The 25,443-nt window shown below is 53.6% G+C and overlaps 1 protein-coding gene across 1 annotated transcript in view; it reads right to left on the bottom strand.

Annotated features, from left to right (window-relative positions):
* SCARA5 (scavenger receptor class A member 5) overlaps positions 1–25,443 on the bottom strand; it is a 116,056-nt gene that overhangs the window by 43,140 nt on the left and 47,473 nt on the right. The window contains exons 4-6 of the mRNA XM_067534020.1: positions 13,720–14,394; positions 5,823–5,903; positions 1,559–1,657 (exon numbers count right to left, since the gene is read on the bottom strand). Of these exons, the coding sequence (XP_067390121.1) occupies positions 1,559–1,657; positions 5,823–5,903; positions 13,720–14,394 (855 nt within the window). The remainder of the gene's footprint in view (positions 1–1,558; positions 1,658–5,822; positions 5,904–13,719; positions 14,395–25,443) is intronic.

Here is a 25,443-nt window from a genome sequence, read left to right as displayed (position 1 = left end):
GAAAGGGCATGTTTTGGAAACATGGCAGTTTCTTATGGGTGCTTTTTACGTGTATGGTAGGAGACTTTTCAGACAACCTACCTACTAATTTGCTCTGCTAAAATAGGTACATAAACTCTAGCTGTGCCACGGCATCAAAATAATGGCTTATGCTCCACGACATGACACCTGTTTTTAACCTGGGATATAATCAGCCTCTTCAAAACCACAAGAAACCATAAAGAGGTGGCAGAAAAAGAAATACCGACACGAGGCTAAATGGCCAGTGTGCACGTGAGAACGCCCCTCCCGTCCGGTGGGAGGTATAAAAAGGCTGGTGCCATCCCAGGCGGCGGAGCTGGCATTTGTGCTAACCGGTCCTTGCTGGAGAAGACAGGTGACGTAGCCTGCAGCGGTGGGCCTGGATTCAGAAAGCCCCACAGAACTGGTCCCAGCATAGGGGGCAGCGTGAGCGAGCGATCAGAATGGGGGTGCAGGGAGGATCTGGGGGGCTTCTTCCAAACAGCCCAGCCTGACCCCCTCCTTCATCCATCCCCACTGTCGGTTCGACGCCCCCAGCAAACAGCAGCCCGCATTCTCTCCCTTTTTGTACGCCTCCCCTTTGATGGCACAGGGGTTGGCTCTCTCTGCAGCCCTTGCAGTGAAGGGAGACCCCGGGGACCCCTTCTCCGGCAGAGAGTTTTAACCCTTTCCCTGCCAAACTCTGGACCAGGTCCATTCGCCCTCTGCCACCCCCCTCCCGGTTTCGTGACTCGGCGTTTCCGAGGCAGCCCCAGGCGTACACGTGGGGTGGCGAGCAGTGTCGGGATGCGCCCAAGGCGTCATTGGTGGAGCAGGTATCAGAGATAGGAGCCGGGCGGGCACGGCAGCTCTCACTCGCCAGGGTGCAGAGCTGGCACCGGGCAGCCGGTTCCTCCTCCGTCTCTTTCACTATGCAGAGGATCCGGCTATTGTTCATGGAGCAAATAAGCATCAGTCCCACGAGACATTTTCTCAAGGCGCGAAGGGTCACCACAGTGATCCCTGCTCCGACTTCTCCTCTGCTCCAAAGCCATTTCCACCTGGAGGAAATGGCAGATTCTGGCAGGCCCCGGGACAGGCCCTTTGCAGCGGCCCTGACGCAGTCGTGAGACACCGAAGCGCCATTTGGGGGGAGGCAGGGAGCTGGCAGGAGAGGGTCTATTTATGTACCGGGGGGGCGGGGCCAGAGGGAAGGGAAGAGGCGGAGCTCCGCGGTGGAGCTCGATCCGGGAGCATCCCAGGATGGCTGACGTGTTTTCTGGGACCGCAGAGTTTGGGTGGATCCTGGTTTGATCCTCATTCATCCCGGACCTCTAATGGCCAGATTCTCAGCACCTGCAACTCACACCGAAACTCAGGGGGAGCGGCTGGTGCTCAGAAGGGCTAATAATCAGGACCTACATAGGCACGCGGGAGATAGCGCCTCTCCTCTGCATTTGACCAGCAGGCGTCTCCAAAACCAACTCGTCTCGGGAAGCCCAGACAGAACCAGGAACCCCCGTTGCCATGCAGAGAGAGGGTGAACACTGAACAGTACCTTTGAATCCCCGCATCCCAGTGGGGCCCGGTGGGCCGAGGTCTCCCTTGTCTCCTTTCAGGCCGTGCGGTCCCAGAGGCCCTCTCTCCCCAGGGAGCCCTGGATTAGGAACGAACAACAGACCAGGGGTTATTATTACAGCAGGAAACCAAACTTGCCAAGTGCAGGGGCCTGGCACGCAAGCTGTGCGCTAGCTGGGTCTGCCGCGCCCAGCCGGCAGCGTGAGACCAGCGACAGGCGTGCGCTCTCCACCCCGTTGTCCTGCTAAACCAAATCCCCTCGCTGCCCCGGACGGATCGGAACCAGAGACACAAAGTGCAGGGGCGATGTGGATCCAGGCTTCTAGTCTGGGCCCAAGTCTGATCAGAACCTCCCCGGTGAGGTTGGTACCAGAGCTCAAGTTGCCTTTTGCAGAGCGACTCAGCCAAATGGGAAAGGGTGACCTCCCCTCGGGACACCACGGCATGTGATGGGAGCGGGGTGGCTTCTTGCTACCTGCTCTGGAGTCCACAGGATGCCCAGATCTCCTGGGTCCATCCTGAAACCTCCCTAAAGACCCCTGAACTGCAGCGTGTCCCAATCTCACCAGAGTTTCCCCACGCTAGTTGATATGCTCCTCTGAGATGGCTACGGGGGACCAGGGCGTCTCGACTCGATCCCGCCCCGTCATGCTCATCTGGGCCCCTGCCTGGCTGCGTGACCCCCAGCAGCCCACTCAGGGTGACATATGTCCCATGCAGAGGCCTAGTACAAGGACTATGCACCATCTGTGGGTGTAAGAGGGACTTAAGCATGACCTGGATCCCTCTGAATGGGTGAATTTAATCCTCAGAGTCCAGTGCTGTTGCCAGGGAAGTCTCACGGACTTTAAGGCCAGAAAAAAAGGACCATCATGATCAGCTACTCTGACCTCCTGCACATGTCAGGCCACAGAACCTCACCCACCCACCCCTGTAATAGACCCAGAACCTCTGGCTGAGTTACTGACGTCCTCAAATCTTGAGTTAAAGACGTCAAGTGACAGAGAATCCACCATTTACACTAGTTTAAACTTGCAGGTGACCCATGTCTCACGTTGCAGAGGAAGGTTAACCCCGCCCCCTCCCCACCCCGCCCAGGGTCTCTGCCAAGCTCATTTGGGGGAAATTTCTTCTTGACCCCAAATGTGGTGATCAGTTACACCCTGAGCATGCGGGTGAGACCCAGCAGCCAGACTCCTGGGAAAGAATTCTCTGTAGAAACTCAGAGCTTCCCTCTCTAGTGTCCCATCTCCAGGCGCTGTAGATGGTTACTAACAAGTAACAGAAGGGCCATCTGCCATTGTATCATTACCCCCCACCCCGCATAAACTCATTAAGCTCAGTCTTGGGACAAGTTCGTTTTTCCCCCCCACTGCTCTCCTAGGAAGGCTGTTCCAGAACTTCTCCTCTGAGGGTCAGAAACTTTCATTGAATTCCAAGCCTAACCATATTGATGGCCAGTTTCTCGCCATTTGTTCCTGTGCCGTCACTGGCCCTTAACTTAAAGAATTCCTCTCCCTCCCGGGTGTTTGTCCCTCTGATGTATTCACAGGGAGTAATTTTATCTCCTGTTGGCCTTTGGGTCGCCTCTAGCAAGGTGGGTTCTGTAGTCCTAGTAGCCCTTGTCAATGAGAGTTTTCCCATCAACTCCAGTGGATACAGACGAGGCCCTAACCCTTTCTGCACAGCATTTTAGGGACATCATAATTCTTATCCCATTCCAGGGCAGGTGTGGGGCTCTGGGTTCTGACCGGTTTACAGCAGTCTGAGGTGTCTGAGTGGGGGAAGATGCTATACCCAGTGTGCACAAGGGGAATGAATACTGGTCAACGGGCCCTTTAAATGCTTCACCTGCACCCCTTCACAATCTGAATTCCTTTCTAAAGCCCAGGCCGTAGCGGTGCTGTAGCCGGGAGACTTTCTTGGATCCTGTGTGAAAGGCAAAGGAGCCAGAAATGGTGGAAATGTACATGAAAGTTTCGAAACTTAAACAAACCTTAAAGAGTTTTTTAAAAAAGGAAAGAAAAGTGTCTAAGGGAGTAAACAGGATTAGATGCTTAGCCCAGGGATTCCTTCTCCCAGGGTCACTGGTAAACAGTCTGATTTGGGCTGTGGAACGAATTCTCCCCCAGGGCGCACTGACACACAGAGGGAGTCTCAGAGGCTGTATAATAGTCTACCAATGGACGTCCTGAAAGCCCCATCCCTTGGTACGATGCAAACTAGCCTAGACAAAGCCCTGGAGAATACCCTGGAGGGAACAGCCTTGCATTGCCAGGGAGATAAACTGCATGATCTAATAGGCCTTTTTCCCTGTCTGTCAGACTTCCCCAGGTGGTTTTATGATATTGGTTGGGCCATCTAAAGACTTGCTGGCAAATCTGGAATTTGAGGCTTGGATCAGAACTAGAAATGGGCTGAGCAAAGCACCCCACACTTTGGGTAAGTTTGTATCCATTCAGGCCCGGTGCTCAGGACTTCTGTGGTCCGATTCCATGTGGTTCTGGGGAAGCAGGAGTTCCGGGCTGCCGCAGCTGTCTCTGTTTCAGCACCTGGTGGTCTTTGGCCTTTCAACCAACACACAGGCTCCCACTCAGAGAGACAAACATGTTTTCCTTTAGTTTGTAATTCAATTTCCCTTGACAAACCACGGTTTAAATTAAGGGGGAAAATATTTCCTGAAACTTAAAAAAGTTCCATGTAACCCCCAGGAAAGGTCCAGATCCCTAATCTGCTCAGGCTTTCAGATTCCCATTCCCCAGCCCGTCAGAAACCCACGCGCAGCTGCTTCCCACTGCCTTTGGCTTTACTGTCGCCGATGCTCACCCTCTCTTTCCTTCCTGCAAACCATCTGTTTAGTAGTTAGCGGTTTGCTGCAAACCTCAATTACAGTGAGCCGTACAGTGCATGGCTATGAAAGGAGCATGCCATCCGATGCGTAGTCTGCTGGCGTTAAATTGCTACTCCAGTGAATGAAGGCGGCATGGGAGGAGAGCAAAGGATCACGCTGGCAGACAGAGACTTGGCCCTGGCAGACTATCCGTCCCAGCAGCTCTCCCAGCAAGCCATCGGCCTCGCCGGAGATGGAGGCTCACCTTGTGTCTCTGGGCATGTGGCGGTGTCAGAAGAGACACAAAGAAGCAGGGAACGTATTTAGTGCTGCACCCATACCACGGGGAAGCTATGGGCAAAGGCATCGCAGCGTTGGATGGCAGTGATTGGCTGGTGATGACTGACGTGCCACTCCCCCTCGCATCCCAGAAGCGCTAATTTCAGAGGTCACGCTCCCTCTGCCGGTCTGGGATGCCTGTGGGTACAGCTGGTGGCTGAAGGACACCTGAAGGTCCCCACGAGCCTGCCCAATACGGGCCAGCTCTAATTCAGTGGTCGCTCTAGGGGGCCCCATCGGGGCGGTACAGCTGTGCACCAACAGGAGGTTCAACTCTCCCACCCAGCCTCGCTTGAAGGAAAGAGAACGGGGATCGGATGAAGGAGGGGAAAGTGTTCAAGAACAAACAGGGGCTGAGGTTCAAGGGTGGTGAGCTCTGGAAGTCAGGCTCTAAGGCGGCTCAGGAGCTTGGGGGACAGGATTGGGGCCCTGAAATATTTGGAATGCCGCAAATGAGGGGGAGAGAAATTGTCTCGGGTGCCATAACTAGGAGTCATGATTAGCCCTTCTGTCATGTGTTTTATCCAGAGCACCTGGAGGTGTTTTTTCAAGGAGGGCTGGCATCAATACCCTGCTTCTTACAAATGGGGAAACTGAGGCACCGAAAGGGGGCAGCGATTTACCAAGGCCGCGTGGCAAATCAATGGCAGAGATGGGAACAAAGCCCCTTGATTGCCTGCGGAGCCGGTGTCCGAACCTCTAGGTCACGCTACAAGACCACTCGACCACTCGCTATGTCTAGGGCTGTTGTAAAACTGACAGGATAGAATCAAAATAAGACGTAGACAAAGCGGGGCAATGTCCAGACAATGAGATTGTCTAGTTTACGGGTCAGCCTCCTAAAGGATGTGATGGAAACTCCGTCATTTGAAGTCATTTAAAACTAGACTGGACAAAGTGCTGGAGGCGCTACTGTGGGAGCCAATCCTGCCTTGGCTGCAGGGATGGTACCCAACGAGCCCTCCTCGTCTCTGTGTTACTGGTGTGTATTATTTGTATAGTGCTAACAGTGTGCCAAAGTCTTTCCATTGACTTCAATGGGATTTGAATCCGTTCCTGGTAGATGGTCTATTACCTCTCAGCCCAGGTAAGCCAGGAACTCCAGGTTCGCCTTCCATTCCTTCGTTGCCTTGGTCTCCTTTCGGTCCTGGAGGCCCTGAAATACGACATGTAAAGATGGTTAGTGGCTCTCTTTATACACAGCAGTAGCTGCAGCAGACAGACGTGCACAGCTCTTCCAGCAGCTGCCAGTTACGATTTAGCAAATACCCGGTGTCTCCTGGTCCTGGAACAAAGGCAGGCTCACATACAATACATACAAGCGCAATGACTGAGGTGAAGTTTGCCACGTGTCTTCTTCCCCCATTCATGGATTTCCAGGCTTGAAGGGACCCCTACAATCACTGCGTCTGACTTTCTGAATGGCACAGGCCAGAGAAATTCACCAATGAGGCCGGTCTGGTAATTCAGAATTTCCATCCCAGAGGAAATTCCGACATGTCGAAATTTCCTTTCATCCCAAACCAGAACGAAAAGCCAAAATTTCATCATTTTCTGCAAAATGAAATTTCTGAAAAAATTTGTTTTGGAAATACCAAAACCTCCAAGGCAGGGAATTCTGTATTCGATTTCACCATAACAGAGACAGGGGAGTTGCTCACAGAAATAAAAATTAGTGGTAGCTTAGGTACAAATCATCACGGCTTGGTTACATTTGTTATGTGCAAACAGAATAAAGTCCAAACCGGTAATATATGAAGTTGGTGATTTAAAAGCACCAAATTCGCAAAGCTGAAAACAATCATGAGCCAAATCAGTTGAGAAAAAGAATGCAAATAGAAAAATGTGAATGATAATTAGGAATTGTTTAAGAATATTTTATAGATACCCTGAAAAGCCACGATCCCACAATAGAGGAAGAAGATTACACGGCTTAAAAAAATCCAACAACAATTGGACGTAGAAGCAAAAAGAAGTGAAAGCAGCTATAATTTAAAAAAGAAAATCATATATCACAAATGGAAGAAAGGGGCTGCTGACAGTAATAACTCTAATCAGAAACAAGGAATAGAAGAAAACTGATAAGGGAAGCAAAGAGATACAAGGAGACAGCTATGGCCAGCAAAGTTAAGGACAATGAGGAGTTTTTAAAGTACATTAGGAACCACAGGGATCCTAGCAGTGATATTGGTTCATAACTAGATGAAAATGGTAGAACTGATAATAATAATGCAATAAAGATAGAAGTGTTCAATAAATATTTCGGTTTTGTATTTGGGTAAAAGACGGATGATGCTTTCAAATCACATACTCCAGGGTACAATACGCAGGGCGAGGGCCCGGAAGCAAGTGGGTGCTGTTGGTCAAGAGACGGCGGGTTGCAGAGAGGGATTTGCAGAGAGGAGGACACACAGTTAGATGCAAAGCTGAGAGTGGGAGGAGGACGGGGGGGGGGGGTGTTGCTAGAAAGGAGGAGCCCAGGAATGAGCTGGGTGGGGGTGGCAGGAGAGGAAAAGAGCAGGCAGCCCATGAGGCAGGAGCTGTGTGAGATGTTGAAGGGTGGAGCTATTTCAGGTGTTTTACGAGGAGGCGAAGAGCAGCAGCTCTGAAGGCAGGACCTTTGCTTGCTCTGCGACACCCCTCAGCCTGCCCCCCCCGCTATTCCAGACCCCAGCCTCTCCTTAGGACAGGCCCCGAAACTAGACTTGTCCGGGTTGCTTTGGTTGTGGTCAGTTTCACTCTCCGGTTCTCCTGCGCTAGCTCCCTTCGGCAATGTCTAGACAACGTCTCAGGCTCTTCGACAAGTGCTCTGTCTTCCTTCACAAAGCCCGCGCTTGGACCCCAGCTGGACCCAAGGAGCGTCCATTTCAGGCCGATCATTTAAAGTCTCTTCACTTCACAGGGTCTCCAAAAGTGGATCTGGAGCCAGGACATACCTAGAGAGAAGGCTCGAATCCATCCCACCACTCAAGTGCTCTCACTTCTGCACTCAGCTGGCTCCAGCGTGGCTGGCTCCGAGGTCCCTCATGCAGCAGCTGCTCCATAAAGTTCATATGGCCTCGTGTTACAGGCCAACCGGGAAGTAACCCGAGCGAGGGCCCTGCCCGGCTTCCATTCAACGTGTGCGCTTTCCCCAGGGGCATCTCAAAGGGGAGCTGAGTCGCCCCTTCCACACTAAAACCTAGAGCTGCTCCCCGCCCCCATCCACTTCCATCAACCCCCCCACAACGGTCTAAGACTCAGGCTCTCCAAGCCGGGCCCCCATGCTGGGGCAGGCACGGTGCTGTGCGGGAGGCGGGTTTTGTTAAAGACGGTTTCCATGTGTTTAGAGCCAACAACTTGTTTTCATTCCAGACCCTCTCCTGGCGCAACAGTCAAACTAGCTTAACGATACGAAACCTGAAGTAAATTACAGGTTTACGGTGCCGGGGGGGCTCACTGATGAAAGCCAGCACCCCTCAGAAGCCGCCTGCCTGCTGTTGGCAAAGCCCGTTCCCCCCACAACACCCCACAACAATCAAAGGACGAGAGCAGACCAAGCCCTTTGGGGGAGGGGACAGAAGGGGGTGCCCTTAAAAATGCTGTAATGGGTCCTGGGCCACCTAAGGCTTCCTGGTTGCCACTGGGCTGCCCACGAAGGAATCCTGCAGCAGAAGCAGCAGGGACAGAGCTCAGACCCTCCTGCTGCAAAAGCCACCTGAACGAAAGGAAAATCTCCTATTAGCTGCCAGCAGTATAGGCCCTATGACACAGGATTGAGCAGTTCTGATTTCCTCCAGCAGAGGGTGCACGCCACACAACAGGCTGCCGGTTCAGGGCTGTATGTCTGACCAGCGCGTCTATTGGCAAAGGGAGGTCGTCGTAAAGGGGCGGGCGGGGGAAAGAGGACGAAGCGTTTCAGGCGGGTATCATCTGCAGCCTATAGGAATGAGTATTTGCTAAGTAATGACCTGGGGCTGCCTGCTGATACTGGGGAGGGAGGGAGGCAGCGTGAGGGAAGCTGGCTTTAGCAGCGTTACGGAGCATGCTCAGTACAAGCCATGCAGCAAATCCGGGGCGGGGAGGATAGTTTAGGGTGGGAACAGGCGCACATGTTCTACCGCCGGGATGCTACGGTGACCAATTGCTGAGAACAATGAGCCTGGATAAATGATAGACTAGCCTGTAAGGGGTTAGGGCCAGTATGCAGGTAGGATCCGTGGTGCTCGCGTGTTCTCCTGCCGGCTGCTCTCCACGGAGTGAAAGTTACCTTCTGAGCAAGAGGGGTCCCACCGCTCCCTTCTCCAGGGAAATCCAGCTGTGTTGAGCAGAGGACACGCGGAGCGAGGGAGAGAGCGGATGTTGGGAAGGCAGATCATCCATGCAGGGCGCTGCTGGGATCACAACTTAGCTGATGGGCAGCAGGCTGGCGGGGACAGCAAGTGGGGAAAGGAGAGCGCGGGAGAGGTGGCGATCAAAAAGGAGAGCGAGGGAAGGAGGAGGCTGCCAGGAACGTGTCAGCACGGCGCTAGTAAACCCGGCGGATGGCCCAGCCGGAGAGAGTTTGCTGTGCTTCCTGCCTGTGTTAATCACAGTAACACAGCATGGGTGTCCGGCTCAGCACCGAATCCCAGTAACACAGCACCTCAGGGCTGGGGAGCAGAAGCCAACCCTAGAGAGGCCTGCAGTGGTGCTGGAGGGGCAGGCGGACGTCCTTGTGTCTACACAGCCCAGCCGGGCTCTGACACGTTTAAGCCCAGGCCCGCTGACCGTCCACACACACCTGCACCTATCCCGCTGCAGCACGGGACCACGCCTGCCCGCTCTGCAGCAAGGGCGCAGGAGACGCTAGCGTTGCCAGGCTGGTGTTTGGATAATCTGCCAGTGCGACTCGGGATCCTCTGGCCTTCCCGTCTCCCAACTCATCTTCTCCCTCTCCCATGCACACGGGAAGCGACTTCCTGGCTCAAATTCAGCCGCTCGGCATTTAACCCTTCACTTGCACACAGGCGGCTGGATTTTAAACACAGCCAAGCCTCACTTGTTGGAAACTTGCGCCGCCGCCGCCCTGCACCCAGCGTGCGCTAGCTGGCCAGACGAACACACCCAGGTATAGGAGCACGGAATGATTATTTTCAGTGTCTTCCAGTGACGCAGAACCCAACCTGCCAGGGCACAGGATGAGCCCGGGCTGAATTCACTGGGAAACCTTGTGCTGCAGCCAGCTAAATCTCTGCAATGAAATGCCTCCCCGGGCTTTCTGGAAGGAATATGGAGCTAAAAGCACGACCCTCTAACACTCCAAGGCCATTAGCTCAAAAGCCTCTTACATAGGCCGGCCACTAGAATGGGTTCAAGAGCTGCACTGCATTAGCAGGCGTTACCTATCGACATTTAAAGGCGACCTGCAAAGGGTTTGTTTAAAACTGGGCTCAAGCCCTTTTGGATGAAAAGCGAAGGCCGGAAGGGTGCATTTTAACGAAAGGATTTTATTTCAACATGTTCTTTTACCTTAGGACCGTCGGCCTGCACACCCCTCGCTGTCACCTCCCACCCTACGCCGGAACCCGGACGGGGCATCGTCAAACAATTACAACCCACACTTGATGGGGACCCCACCCTGACAGAAATCTTTCCTGAGCCCTCTTTTCTGGCCTTCAAACAAGCCCCCCACACCTCTCCAAATGCATCATCTGAAGCAAGCTCTGCACAGAGCAGGACATGTCAACTCATCACGGCCCCAGGCCCTGCCAGAACAACAGATGCGAAACCTGCAGACTTATCACCTCTGCTCCAATGATCAGCACCTCTCACAATGCGCTTTTTGAGATCCATGGGCTCGAGATCCAACAGGATCCGCGAAGGAACTCACACAGAGAAATGCTAAAAGACAAAATCCCTCCAGCACCAGTGGGCACCCACGTTTCCCATAGTGATCGTCCTATACCCACCGTGTCAGTCGCCGTCCTCAAAGGAAACCTGCACACTTTCAAAAGACCAGCCTGGGCGCTTATGTTCATCACTTTGCTGGGTCCTAAAAATCAGGGACTGACCAGAGACACTGGATTTATGGCTTATTACAACCATCTATAACCCACTTAACCCCTGTGAAAACATGAAGTTTGTCACAAAGACAGTTTGAGCATGTAGCTGAAAGCTACGAGGCAGTGAGGAATGCACTGACCGATAAGCATTGTCAGCAAGTTGTGGGCAAAAGTTTTCTCTGAAGCTAAATGAGATAAGTAAACTGCCCGACTGTCTCTTTCTTTTAACTGAAGTTGTATTTTTCCATTTTAACAATAAGCTATACGCATGACTTCCTTTGTAACCAAATACGGAAAGTTCCTTGTGTACGTGACGCTGTTTGTGCAAACTCACTCTTTTTACGCATGCTTAATGCATTTTGCTGTATAACAATGACTTGGTAATAAGGCTGCATAAAAACCCCTCACACGACACAGATCAGGGGCGCAGTTCGGCTAAAGCTGTTGCCCCAGGTAATTACCTTGTTAATAAAGGTCTTTTCCTTGCCCACCCAAACAGAAGTGAAGACTGTGTTTTCTTCAACACCACCACCCCTCCTTTTCCCCTCTAGGATTGGAGAGGTATTTACAGGTCACTTTACCTCGAATGGTCCCTTGAAATATCTGTCAGCTACTTACACTGAACAATCTGTCCCACCTTGTGTTTAGCTGTAACACTCCGAGCACTTTTCCCCGGCCTGAAGAAGGGCTGTGTGTAGCTTGAAAACTTGCCTCTCCCACCAACAGAAGTTGGTTCGATAAAAGATATCAGCTCACCCCCCTGCTCTCGCTAATATCCCAGGACCGACAAGGTGGCATGCACCCTAACTACAGACACGCCTGCTGCACAGTCAGACGCTGGGCAGGCCGTGCTGTCTTTCCGCTTCCTGGCAATAAGCCGAGTATGTGAGTGAGCCGCTACATTCAGAGCAGTGGTTAAAGCAAACCCAAACCACGCGTTACGGGTCAAAGCAGCCCACAAGCTGGCCGGAAGGGAGCGCCGTCTCCCAGGCTCACACCCACGTAGCAGAACCCAAGTTTCCATGTTCGGGACTGGCTGGAAACAGCTGCCGGGGGGCACCAGAGCCACCTCCGCAGGCAGCTGCTGCATGCCATGGGCCAGGCGGCTACTAACCTTCCGCCCTTCCCCAGGGCAGGACAGCCCAGGGGGAGCGGGGAGGTGGCAGGAAGGCCGGAAGAATGGGCTGGTGGGAGTGCAGAGACACCGGCCAGGGACGCCAGAGACCCGGGCTTCTTCCGTTGCCCGGCTGCATTCTTCTGCTGTGACTGTGGGCAAGTCCCTTCTCCACGTCCCTGCCTCCCCGCGGGTAGGAAGGGTGAAACCCCCTACGGAGAATGAGGTTCCCGGACACTGCGGTGCTGGGCGTCATTTAAGTGCCTGGATAGGTGGCCCCACGCGCTGTCAGCAATATTCCTCTGCCCTCCGCCCAGCCGGGAGGCACAAACGGGCCGAAGATGGCAGGGTAGCCGCAGAAGCAGGGGCTGCCACACCAAGGTCAGTCGGCCTGGCTCTGCCGCTCAGAGGGTGTGAAAAATCCACACCCCGGAGCGACGTAGTCAAGGCAGCCTGAGCCCTGGTGCAGACGGCGCTAGGTCGATGGAAGAATTTTTCTGGCTGCCGCTGCTTGGGGGGTGGATAGGAGAACCCCTTCTTCCCTCCCCCAGCTCTGCGGCTACGCTGCTGGAGCACTTCACGGGTGGACAAGCCCTACGGCACGGCAGCGGGGAGCCAGCAGACCCTGGCACCGGGAGAGCAGGGGCGAAGGAGCTCAAGCCAGGATCTGAGGACACTTGAGTCTGACTGGAGATTCTCTGCCCCGCGCTGATGGGCTGTTTGTGCCAACCGGCTCCCTCCCAGTCTCTTCACGTCGGCCTCACCCCAGGTCCTCCCTGCCTCCCCTGCCTGTCCCCCTTTCCTTCCCTGGCCTTTCTGTTTAGCTCATCCCCCCCTAAGCAAATCCTAGAAGATGAGGGTTGGCTGGGACCTCAGGAGGTATCTAGTCCAACCCCTGCTCAAAGCAGGACCCACCCCCACTAAACCATCCCAGTCAGGGCTTTGTCACGCCGGGCCTTCAAAACCTCTAAAGATGGAGATTCCACCACCTCCCTAGGTAACCCATTCCAGTGCTTCACCACCCGCCCAGGGAAAAGCTTTTCCTAATGTCCAACCTAGACCTCCCCCACTGCAACTTGAGACCATTGCTCCTTGTTCTGTCATCTGCCACCACTGAGAACAGCCGAGCCCCATCCTCCCTAGAACCCCCCTTCTGGTAGTTAAAGGCTGCTATCAAATCCCCCCTCATTCTTCTCTTCTGCAGACTAAACAAGCCCAGTTCCCTCAGCCACTCCTCATAAGTCCTGTGCTCCAGCCCCCTCATCATTTTTGTTGCCCTCCGCTGGACTCTCTCCAATTTGTTCACATCCTTCCTGTAGTGGGGGGCCCAAAACTGGACACAATACTGCAGATGTGGCCTCACCAGTGCTGAACAGAGGGGAATAACACATCCTCCCCCTCACACAGAAATGATGGCGCTAACATGCCGCTTGAGGTTATCGCACTGGTCGCTCTGCTTGTGTGTTCCGTCCCTTTCCTCCACCCTGTGCAGGGCAGGTACCGTCTACTCTTCGGTACCTGTACAGCTCCTATCACACTGGGACCTCGATCTCGGGCAGTCTGTAGGCACCGCCTTAATAAACGTGATTAACCCGCTTTCAGTTTGCATCTCTGCTAAGGGACCCCTGGATCCGTGTCCTTAGCGAAATAGGCAGTGGGGGGAGAGGGGGAGCAAGCCTCTTGAGCTAAAGGATCAATCTGTCAGCCGGCCGCAGTAGTAGGCTGTTATCTCCCTGGTGTGTCGCACAGTCCTTGGCTCACGTGATGGGAGGTCTGCCTCGGATGGGTGATAGTGGGGAAAGTGGGGAAGATGCGAGCCAGCCCCGCGGCCTTACCCCGCATCGTGGAGATGTTCCGCAAGGCGATGGAGTGCTCCCAGTCCTTCAGCCTCAGGTCCTCCGTCACGTTGTTCAGGATGGCCAGCTCGTGCTTCAGCTGCTGCTCCATGGCGATGTGGATCAGCCGCATCTGCCGGGCGTCCTCCGTGGCGTTGCTGATCAGCACCTGCAGGTCCTGGATGCGGGTGTGGTGGATGCCCACGTCGTAGGAGAAGGTCCTGTTGAGGGCGCCCAGGGCCCCGCCCGCCTCGGTCAGCTGGTCGCTTAGGCTCTCCACCCGGGCGGCCAGGTGCGTCAGGAGGCCATCATGATGCTCCAGCAGCAGCCGGCTGCTGTTGCTCTCCACCGAGAGCCTGTACATCTCCAGCTGGGCCTGGTCGTTCTGCTGGTTCAAGCCCTCTCTCAGGCCGGCCACGGCCTTGTCCGTTTGGCTCGCCTGGGTCTGCAGGCTCCAGAGGAACCCCTCCAGCTTCTGCAGGGAGCCCGTCAGCAGGAACAGGGAGTCCGAGTGATTCTGCAGGAGGTCCTGCAGCCTCCAGATGTGCTCCAGGACGTCCCCTTTGAACGGCAGCTGCAGCAGCTTGAGCTGCATGTCCCTGATGGTCTCGTTCAGGCAGTTCACGTTCCCCGTCAGCGCCTTCAGGTCCTCGGGGGAGCTCTGCGGCCTGGAGACTGCAGGAGCAAGAGAGGAACGAGGCGTCAGCGTCGGGAGGGGGCAGGCCGCTAGCCGCCGGTAACGGCAGCCCCCCGGTCCCGCAGCCCCCCGGTCCCACAGCCCCCACTCCTCCCTCCCTGCCTGACAGCGGCCGCTGAGCGATACGGCCATTGGGCTGTACTGCCTGCACCTGCTTGTGTCACCTGCCCGTGCAAAGGGGGACCTGAGCACAGCTCTTGGCCATTTGCCTATTCCCAAATTCCCTGAGCGTGGAGAGGACCCTCTGGGACTAGACCTACCCTAATCCCGTCCGAGCACGGATCCACCGGCCCTGTTCCCTAGACCCCGCATGGGCGGGGATCTGTGCGGGACCGGGTAGGAAATGCGCATGGTCTCCGTCAGCCACACTCAGCTTGCCTGGGGAACACACCAAAGTCTGGCTAGTGATTCATATATCGCTCGGGGTTTCGGATGAGTGCCTTGAACATCCCTGGGTTCGGGGCAAGGTTCTGTGCTGCATGGGTCGGGCAGTCAGCGTTGCCAGGAACCCGGGCGGGGGGATAAGGGGGATCCTAGAAGATGAGGGTTGGAAGGGACCTCAGGAGGTATCTTGTCCAACCCCCTGCTCACAGCAGGACCAACCCAACTCAACCAGAATGTTATAAGGCAGCGGATTATGGTTTGGTCTGGATTTAGTTTTCCTGCGTTCAACTTTCCGGCTGCTAAAAACGTCCGTTTCCCTTCCCTAAACGGCACTAAAAATGGCCCGGGTGGGCTTTTTAGTTTTGGTCTGTAATTGTTGCACGCTCCGGTTTCCCTGCTGGCCAGGAATTTGCGACCGGGATTGTGTTCTTTGTTCTCTAATTAACACCAGCAGCCTGGCTCCACCCGGCCTCCGCAGCGCTGGGCGTGGTTTGCAAAACTTCCCAGGAGCTGTCCGTCACCAGGCAAAGGAGAAAGCAGAGATTAAAGGGCCACCAAGGGGTAACCAGTGTGAGAGTCTAAATTAAAGCCTTCCTGGGTTAGTACCTGGCTTTCCCCTTGGACCTTTCAGACTTGCCTGCGACTGCACCATTGGCGCTAGGCACATAATACGTAGTAACAAAGGGATTTAGTGCCAGCGGTTGGGTTGATGGGATGCTACCAGCCTGTCAGGCCCAGCAGCGCAGTGACAGCTGCGACCTAATCCTGGCCCACAGCACCAGATTATTTCCAGGGGACCCTGCAGGAAATCGGAGATATCGGCCGAATTAACACATGGCCACACTAGTACGGAAATACCGGAGCAGAGGGAAACAGCCAGCAAAATCCAGGCACCTCTAAGACTGACCGAATCAATGCCCTGCCATTACACGCGTGCCACCGTGCTCTCGCCTGTTCTGTGCCCATGGCAGAGACTAAAACGTTTTGGTCTGTCTAAAGTCTTTGAGCTTCATATTGGGGCATTTGAGTGAAATATAACGACCTGGGACATGCCGGAGGTCAGGCAAGATGGTCTGATGGCCCCTTCTGGCCTGAAACTCTTATGAAAACAAACCGAAATATCTGTTCTACGTTACGTCTCCAAAGTCTGATATCTCAGGCTCTTCCAGGGCTGGAACCAAGCACCGCCGCCCAGGAAAAGTGGCAATCCGGTCTCGCCAGCTGTATAAAGCTGCCATTTCTAGTCCTGCAGGCTCGCAATATCCAAACCCAACCATGGCCCCGCACTGAATATTGCCCGCCCAGGGACAATATTTTGACGGGGGAATTCCACAACCGGGAGGAAAGGCAGCAGAAGTGTCTCTGCTCAAAAATCAATGGAAAACGTGTCAAACGGCTCAGGGGTGTTGGGATGTTAGAATGAGTCCCCGGGGAGATGGGCTGGGGGGGCAGAGTGCACGTGACACAGTCTATGGGGGTCAGGAAAGAATTTCCCCCCAGGTCAGTGTGGGGCACGGGTCGCTTGCTGGTTTGAACTAGATTTCCTGTAACTCAAAGTCTTTAAATCAAGATTTGTGTTAGTCAGTAACTCGGCCGGAGGTCAGGGTTGGGTGGGTGAGGATCTGTGGCCTGCGATGTGCAGGAGGTCAGGCTAGGTGACCGCAACGGTCCCTTCTGGCTTTAAAGTCTACCAGTCCCTGAGTACCCTGTGGGAACTGCAACTGACACAGGCATGTGACGGCCACTTATGCACTGTGTATCTATGCTAAGCAGGCAGCCCTGCGCACACAGACACAGAATTTGCCTGATCTTTAGAGGTGCTGAACGCCCAGGACACTCAGAAGCCGAGGGGGGGGGGCAGTGCTCTGCCCATCTGAAAATCAGGCCCTGCATGTCTATAATGGAACGCCAGCTTCAAAATTCTGGTTGGAGATAGCAGCTGAAACAGGTAAGATCAAGATTCCCAAACCTGGCGGTGTTTAGATCTGGGGTTTTGGCTGGACACATATAGAAGGGAAGGGGTACGACACCTCGCTCTGGACCCCGGCTCAGGATTTCATTCCCTTTCCTCAACTTCCATTTGCTGTGCATCTCCAAAGCAGCCTTGGGGTGAAAGGGACCAGAGCCAACCCCAACCAAAGAAAAAATCATCGCCGTTGAACATTTTATTAGGATTCACCTGGCTGAAAGCCACCAGGCCTGGGAATCGCCTAGCAACTCACCCGCTTGTTTATAAAAAGGAGGAAAAACGAAGTGAGGACATTTGGTTCAAATTACAGTTGGGGGTGGGGAGGGGGGCTCTATATAGAGAGGATGTATTTGTGTGCACACACACAGAGATTTCTAGGGCTTCTGGCTTGGATCCACCCCCCAAAATCACACTAGGTGAAGTTCACACGTATTGGAAGGTTATTAGGGAGCTGCTTTAACAGGATCTTGCTTGAAAGGGAACGGGATGGCTGGATCTTGGACAATAGTCTGTGACGACGGGGGGGTGGGGGGAATACCCATTGCAATGCTAGTAGCCAGCAGAAATCACTCTGGCTAGTTCTTGGGGAGGTGCCCCTGCGTTTGCAGCTCTGCAATTGGGAAAGGTGGTTGCCATAACAGAAGGGAGTCGTGTACCTTCCCAGGCAGCAGAGGGATGGGAAAAGCTTCTGAGATCATCACCCACTCTGTCTCCCTGGCCTGCCATTGCAGGATTGTTCTCTACGGGATGCTTTCCAGTGTCTTGACCGGTCTGAAATGTACCAAGACATGGGACTTCTCCTGGGAGACTGGTGTAGGCAGAGATCGTGCTGGACATGAGTAACCTTGTATGTAGCCTGGTGGGAGAGGTTAAACTAAACAAGGGTGTAACAGACTGAGTGCTGGACACAGTGTTTTCAGGCTTGTTGAGAGAAATGGGAACACCCTGGTCCTCACTTGACCCATACGATGTCCAAACCAATTAGATTCAAGAGGTATAGATGTTAGAGAAGAAAAATGTATATAAACCTAATATCCTTTTTGACAAGGTAAGTAACAAGCAACCCCTGTGGACAGCGGCAGATGAGCTAGATCTCAACTTTAGCAAGGCTTTTAATATTGTTTCATGTGACCTGCTCAGAAGCAAATTAAGGAACTATAGCCTAGATGAACCTACGCTAAGGCAGGTGCACAACAGGTTGGAAAACTGTGTTCAGAGAGTAGTTACCAATGGTTCACGGTCGGGCTAGAAGGGCATAGCGAATGGGGTCTGGCGGGGAGCTGTCCTGGGTTCGGTTCTATTCAATACCTTCATAAATGATTTGGATAATGGCATAGAAAGTACATTGATACAGTCTGCAGATGATACCCAGCTGGGAGGGGTTGCCAGCGCTTTGGAGAACAATGTTAGAATTCAAAATGATCTTGACAAACTGGAGAAATGGTCTGAAATAAATAGGCTGAAATTCAAATGTGAAGTACAACACTTCGGAAGGGGCCGTTGCACAGACACACTCTGGGAAATCACTGCCTAGGAAGGAGTGCTGCAGAAACGGATCTGGGGGCATTCATGGATCACAAACTAAAGGTGGGTCAGCAATGTAATGCTGTTGCAAAAAACGTGAACATCTTTCTGGGACATCATAGCAGGCGGGTTGTAAGCAAGACGCAAGAAGTAATTCTTCCGCTCTCTTCAGCACTGGTGAGGCTTCAGCTGGAGGATTGTGTCCAGTTCTTGGCACTGCACTATGGGAAAACTGGAGAGAGTCCAGAGAAGAGCAATAAAAATGATGAAAGGTCTAGAAAACATGACCTGTGAGGAAAGATTGAACAAAGTCTGGAGAAGAGAAGACTGAAGCGGGACATGGCAACAGTCTTAAAGTACAGAAAAGGTTCTTATAAAGAGGTGGGTGATAAATTGTGCTCCATAGCCACTGAGGACAGGACGGGAAGCAATGGGCTTAAATAGCAGCAAGAGCCATTTAGGTTGGACATTAGGAAAAACTTCCGGACTGTCAGGGTAGTTAAGCACTGGAACAAATGGCCTGGGGAGGTTGTGGCATCTCCGTCATTGGAGGTTTTTAAGAGCAGGTTAGACAAACATCTGGCAGGGCAGGGCTAGATAATACTTAGGCCTTGTCTACACTAGAAAACGAAGTCGACCTGACATTGGTTGACTTACAGCCACTGCAATAATTACTGCAGCGGCTGATGTCCACACCACAAGCATTTCCACCGACCTAAGAGGGGCAGTGTGGGGAGATGACGCTGTCTCTCAGCTCCCTGCCAGGAGCCCCCTGCCATCCCATTTCCTGCCAGGAGCCAGCCCCGGGCTTCCCCATGCCCAGGGGAAGCTGATCAGGGCTTCCTGCCCCTGGGGAATGGGATCCAGCTGCCCTGGCTTCTCACCCCCATCCCCGCCCATTCCACAGCTCCTGGTGGGCAGTGGGTGGAGAAGCAGCCAAGGGCTTCTCCCCTCCCTGTTCCCCACCGGGCACCAGGGGAAGCTGTCCAGGGCTTGTTTGTTCCCTGCGCCCCATGAGAACCTGGGCAGCTATGTCAGTTTCAGAGATTGCAGCGTATGCACCTGCACTGTTTTGTTGGAAAAAGCTGACTTTGGTCAACAGACCGAGATGACCTGCCGAGGTCCCTTCCACGCCGACGTGTTTCTGATTCTACAAGCTCTGTGTTTGGTGCGATGATCTGGAATTGTGATATCACCCTGTACCTAAACCCCTGCATCTGGACCTGGCCTAGGAACTGCTCCACCTCCGATAATGTAACCTGAGGGATGAGCTGAGTCTTTGGATCGAAGAGAACTGGGTGAAATTTTCTCCCAGAGCTTGGCGAGATGCTCTGGATAAACTGAGTGGAAAAGGGCTTGGAGGGAATCCCAGCATATGGTGCCCTCTCGTTATCACCCTGGTAGAGGCCTATGATTTAAGGGCTCTGAGTTCTAATCCCCCAGGTTCAACAATGGACCAAGTTTCTCCTGAGGTTAAGTTGCATTATTATTACATTGACTGCAGTAGCACCTGGTTTTGTTTACACACATAGAGTAATATGCTATCATCTAAATAGACAGGATAGATAAAGGAAGTGTTATCACCCCCATTTTATAGGTGAGGAACAATTAAAAACCCAGGGATTAAGCAAAGTCAGGGACAGAGAGGTTGGGCTTTTGAGACGTTAAAGAGCACCGTTTCCTCATTAGAAATGAGTCCCTTCCTGTCCTTCTGTCTGTCTCTCTGTCACGGTCTCTCAGTCCCCAAATGGCCAACATGCCTCTCACAGACAGTGAGATGATTTCCCACGGAGAGAAAGAAATGTTACAATGGACGGGATGTCATCAGAAGGACAGCGATTTAGCTAGTGTGTATATGGACCACCGCCCTCTCTCGGATGGACTCAGACCTGTCTCCCTGTGTGTCACCGGCGCGCTACCTCTGTCAACACATGAAGTTTCTCCTCTGGAGAGCTGTGCTTGGAAGAACCTCAGTTCTCCTCTGCTGCCAGGAAGTCACAGGTTTGTTACAACATGTATCAATAAGTTAAGAGGGAAAACAACCGTATTCGAACATTGCAGAGGACAGAATACAAACGTTAAACTAAGGACACTGAGTCTCCCTCCCCCAAACCCGAAAACATATGTACTCGCTGGAAGATGCTGGCTTGTGCTTTTGCAAATCCCCACAGCCAGCTGCAGCCTTCCCAAAGCCTGTACCGGTGCCACGCGTTCCTTAAGAACGCTGCAGAGTTCCTAATGTACACATCCATCACATTTAATAACTTGATCTCACCACCCCAAAACTCGCCTCAGGCCAACAGGCTGAAACAAACGGGGAGGTACCAGGCCAGGCCATTGCAAGGCTACGGACGAGCCAAAAAATATTGGGAAACTTTCAAGAAATGAAAACACCTCATGGTTTTTTTTTTTCTTAAACAACAACTCTTATATCTCCAAAACGCCTTGTCCCATTTGCCTCAAACTTTCCACAAAACATGTGCCCTGGCATAGGATCATGCCTGAGAAATTACAGATGGATTGATTTAGTTTTGGAGGGATGGGGTGGAAGCTGGTCATAATCGAGTTTCTGCTGGAAAGCTAGATAACCCACTGGCAAAGTGTGTGTCATGTGCCCCTCTAATGGTTGCTCTATTACAGGATAATAGTCTACCATTAACTAATAAGGTAATTCCTTTAACTCAAGGACGGAGATCCTGGCTTCAGACCCTTCAGGGGGACATCACACGGGCTTTTATCTGTACCAGGGAGAGGCTAGTGTCTCCACAGAATAAAAGCAGCAACTGGAGTCCCACACGCTGGGGTAAAACTACAGAGGCTATTAATCCTCATGCTTCAGGGCATAAGGTGATCAGCAATGGGGACAGGAAGAAACTCCTCCCATGAGACACTATAGCACAATTCAGAAACACTTTGCATGGGCCATGATGACACGATACCAGGCTCAATGGATCACATTCAGATACACTTCCCATAGCAATACAGCTGCCCACTCTATTAACAGCCAACCCAGCACCCTATGGCTACCAGCCTGGCGCAAGAGCTATTCATTACCAAGCACCAGAATCCAGCGGATAGTGAGAACTAAATAGGCTCATTACATTTTACACAGTTATAGCACTGTCCAACCAAAGCCCTCAAAGCCCCTGAATCATTTGGGGCTTGATCCTTCCGAAATCCAAAGGGGGCTTTGTCATATAGTTCAACAGCAGTGGGACCAGGTCATTAGCCTCAGCACACCCTTGTGAAGTGTTATCATCCCTGTTTCCAGCTCTCTTTTCTGGTGGCAATTCCTGAGAGACATACATGGGAGCCCGGGCTACAGTTGCTCTGCAAAGCAGTTACCCGTGCAGAGCTGGCAGGGGTGCGCCTGGGCTCCAGCAATTTCCAGCTGCCCCATAAGGCCATGGGTGGCTGACTGAAATGTAGAGCAGCCCCGCAGCAGTTCTAAGTTGTGCGTGGAATCGGACTGGTCTCCAACCTGTTTAGGACAGGGAATAAGTAGAGGTGGGTTGCAGCCTCTTTTCCTTTTCCCCTCTTCCTGCAATAAGGGCCTGATCCAAATCACATGCTTCAGGGCTTGCGATGATCTCTATCAGAGGTCAGGATGAGACCTAGGTGAGGGGCAAATTATCACACATTGGCTGCTGCGGGGAGCAGTTCTGCAGAACCAGAGGACCCATTGTTTCCATATTGACAGCGTCCCTTTAACAGGTGGGTGGGACTGACCAAATACACTCAGCATGCGGAGGAAAAACAAGCTCTTCTGAGCTGCAATGGCAAATCCCCTGCCTCAAACAAAAATAAGGAGCAAGGAAAGTTCACAGCAGGGAAGAGAACTCCTAGGGAGAAGGTTTCCAGCGTGAAGACTGAATTATCCTGCAGGCTAGAAGAGGTGCACAGGAAAAGCATCAGATCTACAGCCCCCAAAAGGTAGGTTCGAGAAAGAAACAAGATCCATCACGGGGCCAGACAGGGAGACGGAGCGCTCTGAGGCTGTGCCGAGGCAGATCTGGCAAGGAACCCCGACAGCCAAACCCTCTGATCAGCTGCCAAGAGGACGTGAGGGTCATGAACTCCTTGGGGGGGCTAAGCCATGTTTGGACCTGTTTGGTACTTGGCTGGGAGATGGCGAAAGGAAACGGGGGAAGTGGCCCTGGTGATGCAGGAGGGGGTACTCTTCTCTTTAAGTCTGTAGTGGATGAGCTTGGTTAGTTGGCAGTAAGTGGTGCAGCATTGTAGGAATAGGCAGAACTGGAGGAAAGAGATCTCCGCTGAGCAGGGCCTGAGGCCAGCGTTACGTGCCGAGAAGCGTTCGCCTGGTGCATGCTGGAGCATCACACCCAGCTAAGAGGCTCCTGAAATCTGCCTGCCCTTTTTCAGTCCCACTTGTCACAGGACGGCACTGAGGGGTGCGATGCTGCTGAAGGGGGCGGTTGTTAGGTAGGGTGAAATGCCCCATTGGTTAACGACGTTCTTTTCCCCTACACTCTCCATGCTCACCTTTCCCGAAGCCGCTTTGGGGGCTTTGCTGGTTCTGTGTGGCCGGTCTGCTCCATCCCAGAGCTGGAATGGAAGGTGCTACAGAAATAGAAGATGTTACCTGCATCTTAATATCCACCCTGCTAGTCCAGTCCTGGCTCTCTGGTACTGCCTGTCATGGCCACCTTGCGCCTGGCACTGAAAACCCTCATCTCTCCTGGCAGGCCAGGGGTTAAGCACACATCCTGCCTTGCAGTAGGCGCTCAGTCCCCTTCAGGACGGGGCACTCAGTGGGTTGCACCCAGGGCCACAAAACTTCTCGCCAGCTAAGGCAAGATTTGAAGCCAGGTTTCTCAGTGCGGAAGGGGAAAGAGACTTTAAAGCACCTTATTCACAACACCCCGAAACAGGCGGTGTGTTTGCAGGCAGGGATGGGGGGCCGAACAAGCCCGGATGGGGGGCACAGACTCTGCTCCACGCCAGAGACCCCGCTGACATGGGCAGCCCTATGAAACTCTTCCCAGAGCTGGTTAATGCTGCTTCGGCACTGTGGGCTGAGCAAACATATCCCCCACCCCAGGGCGGCAGCGAAGTGAAAAACTAGTGCTTGGAGCCCAAAATCTCCACTTGCCTTATTTTCTGGGTCACCCCTTTGTCCATCTCTCCATCCACGCTACCCGGGGAAGGAAGGAGAACACTCAGCCCCCTGTAAGTGGGGGAAAGCCAGTCTCTCTGAGCAGCGTCACCAGAACAGCTCCAGCTTTCAGGGCCCGCTCACAGCTCTACACAGCAAGTGCCTCATCCACCCTGCTGCTCTTGCGCGCCCAGACCGGGGAAACACCACAGAGCAAAGCTGACAACGTCACGGCGACAGACCTCAGCTCCTTCCAGCCCCACAAGGCCAGGCCATTTCCACTCCAGCCGAAGGAGAAGCATTATCAACCTCCCGGGACCGAGAAGCCGCGGCTGGGCGGCTCCGATTCCACCCAGCACAAGTCACCCAGACAGATCATTACCACACTTTTCCTTGTGGATTCTGGATGACAAAAGCTTGTGCGTTTAGAGTAAGGAGCCTCCAGGGGCCTTCTGTGGTTTGGAGGGAAGGCCAGGACATTGTGTCTCATCAGTGGACGTTAGCAAACAAACCACACCACTAGCCCACATGGCACAGATTCCCCTGCCTAGCTGCCACCCACATGGCTCAGAGATCCGTGCCCTGCCATTTGTGAGGCTGGTGCCCTGCCATCACCCCAGCACACAGCCTGGCCCCCGGCTCAATTTGGATCACACTGAATTACGCCGCTATGGCCAAGCCGGTGACAGGCTGGGAGCTGGTTAAGGTTCCCATCCGGGCTCGTAATTCCATGCGGCGGATCTGATGCGTGGCACAGTTCAGTGAATCCCGCCCCGGCAGAATTGCTTGTATCGCCCCCTGCGCCAGTCACAGAGAGGAGCGCCAACGTGTGACGGGCGCCTAAAGTGTCTGGGGCAAAATCTGCCAATTGAAGATCTAGGCACGGTGGCTGAAATCCTGGCCCCACTGAAGTCAGTGGCAGACTTCCCATCAACTTCAATGGGGCTGGGATTGCCCCCTTTACACCCAGAGGGGGTTTAAGCTGCTACCATGCTTTGTTCAGGACCAGGAAAGTCAGGTCTGTCTCAGCCTGGATTCAAGCGGACAGGAGAAAGCACAGAAGATGCTACAGCATGGGGAGTCAAGCCAAGGGAGACAGGCGCTCCAGAAACGCAGCCAGACGCATGGGGGAACCAGAGAGATCCTCTAGTGCTTATGGGCAGGACTGAGAAAAGGAGACAATAGAGGGATGGGGGAGCAAGGGGACCCCAAGGAAGCTGGGGAAGATAGGGGAGCTCTTGTAATGCTAGAAGGCAGGTCTGAGCCGGGAGCTTAGCGGAATAGGGGAGGTGGAGGGGAGCACCCCTAATACTACGGGGCTGGGGGATCGGAGCATGCAAACGTCTTTTCCTTGCATGAATTACAGCCCCGGGGGCTCGACTAACCCAGAACACACTTGTACAGCCCAGAGCTCAGGCCCACGGAGCCAAGACAACTGCAACGTACCAGCGCCGGCACGAGGGCTGGCCCGGCCCGGTGGGAGCGGATCATCCTGGAGCAGAGCCGAGAGGCGGCAGAGTGTTACACTTCTTGTTGTGTGCAGGACATTTTGGGTGAGGTAATATCTTCTGTTGGACCAGCTTCTGTTGCTGAGAGAGACGAGTTTGCCAGCTTGCAGGTCTGAAGAGACGCTCTGTGACAGGCGCAGGAAAGCTGTTACTTCATCCACCTCGGCTCGCTAACATCCTGGGACCGACACGGCTGCAGCAACCCTGTGCGGGCCATCTTGTTCTCTTAGCTTGTTTTTCATCCCTTGACCGCAGCCGCGTCCTTTCTCCTTGGCCTGGCCGGCAGGCTGTGCTCAGCAGAAAGGTATGTCTGAGGAGGCAGAGCGCTCTGAGCATTTAGGACCAGCTGGTGTTTGCCTGGTGACGTGGCCCAGAGCCCGATTGTCTTTGTGAGAACCCCGATAAGCCCCTGTTGTCCTGTCTTCCTCCCCCCCGCCTCCCTCTCCAATCCTCACACCCACCCCGAGAGGTGGCGGGGTAGCCACATTCTCATTTGCATGCAGTGGTGTTGTAGCCCCGTTGGTCC

This window comes from Emydura macquarii, unplaced genomic scaffold (genome assembly GCF_026122565.2).
Source record: "Emydura macquarii macquarii isolate MOO-44397 ecotype Brisbane River unplaced genomic scaffold, CSIRO-AGI_Emac_v2 contig_3372, whole genome shotgun sequence".
Classification (NCBI taxonomy): Eukaryota; Metazoa; Chordata; order Testudines; family Chelidae; genus Emydura; species Emydura macquarii.
The sequence above is the reverse complement of the archived record's forward strand: the minus strand, read 5'-3'. Positions and strand labels throughout refer to the sequence as shown.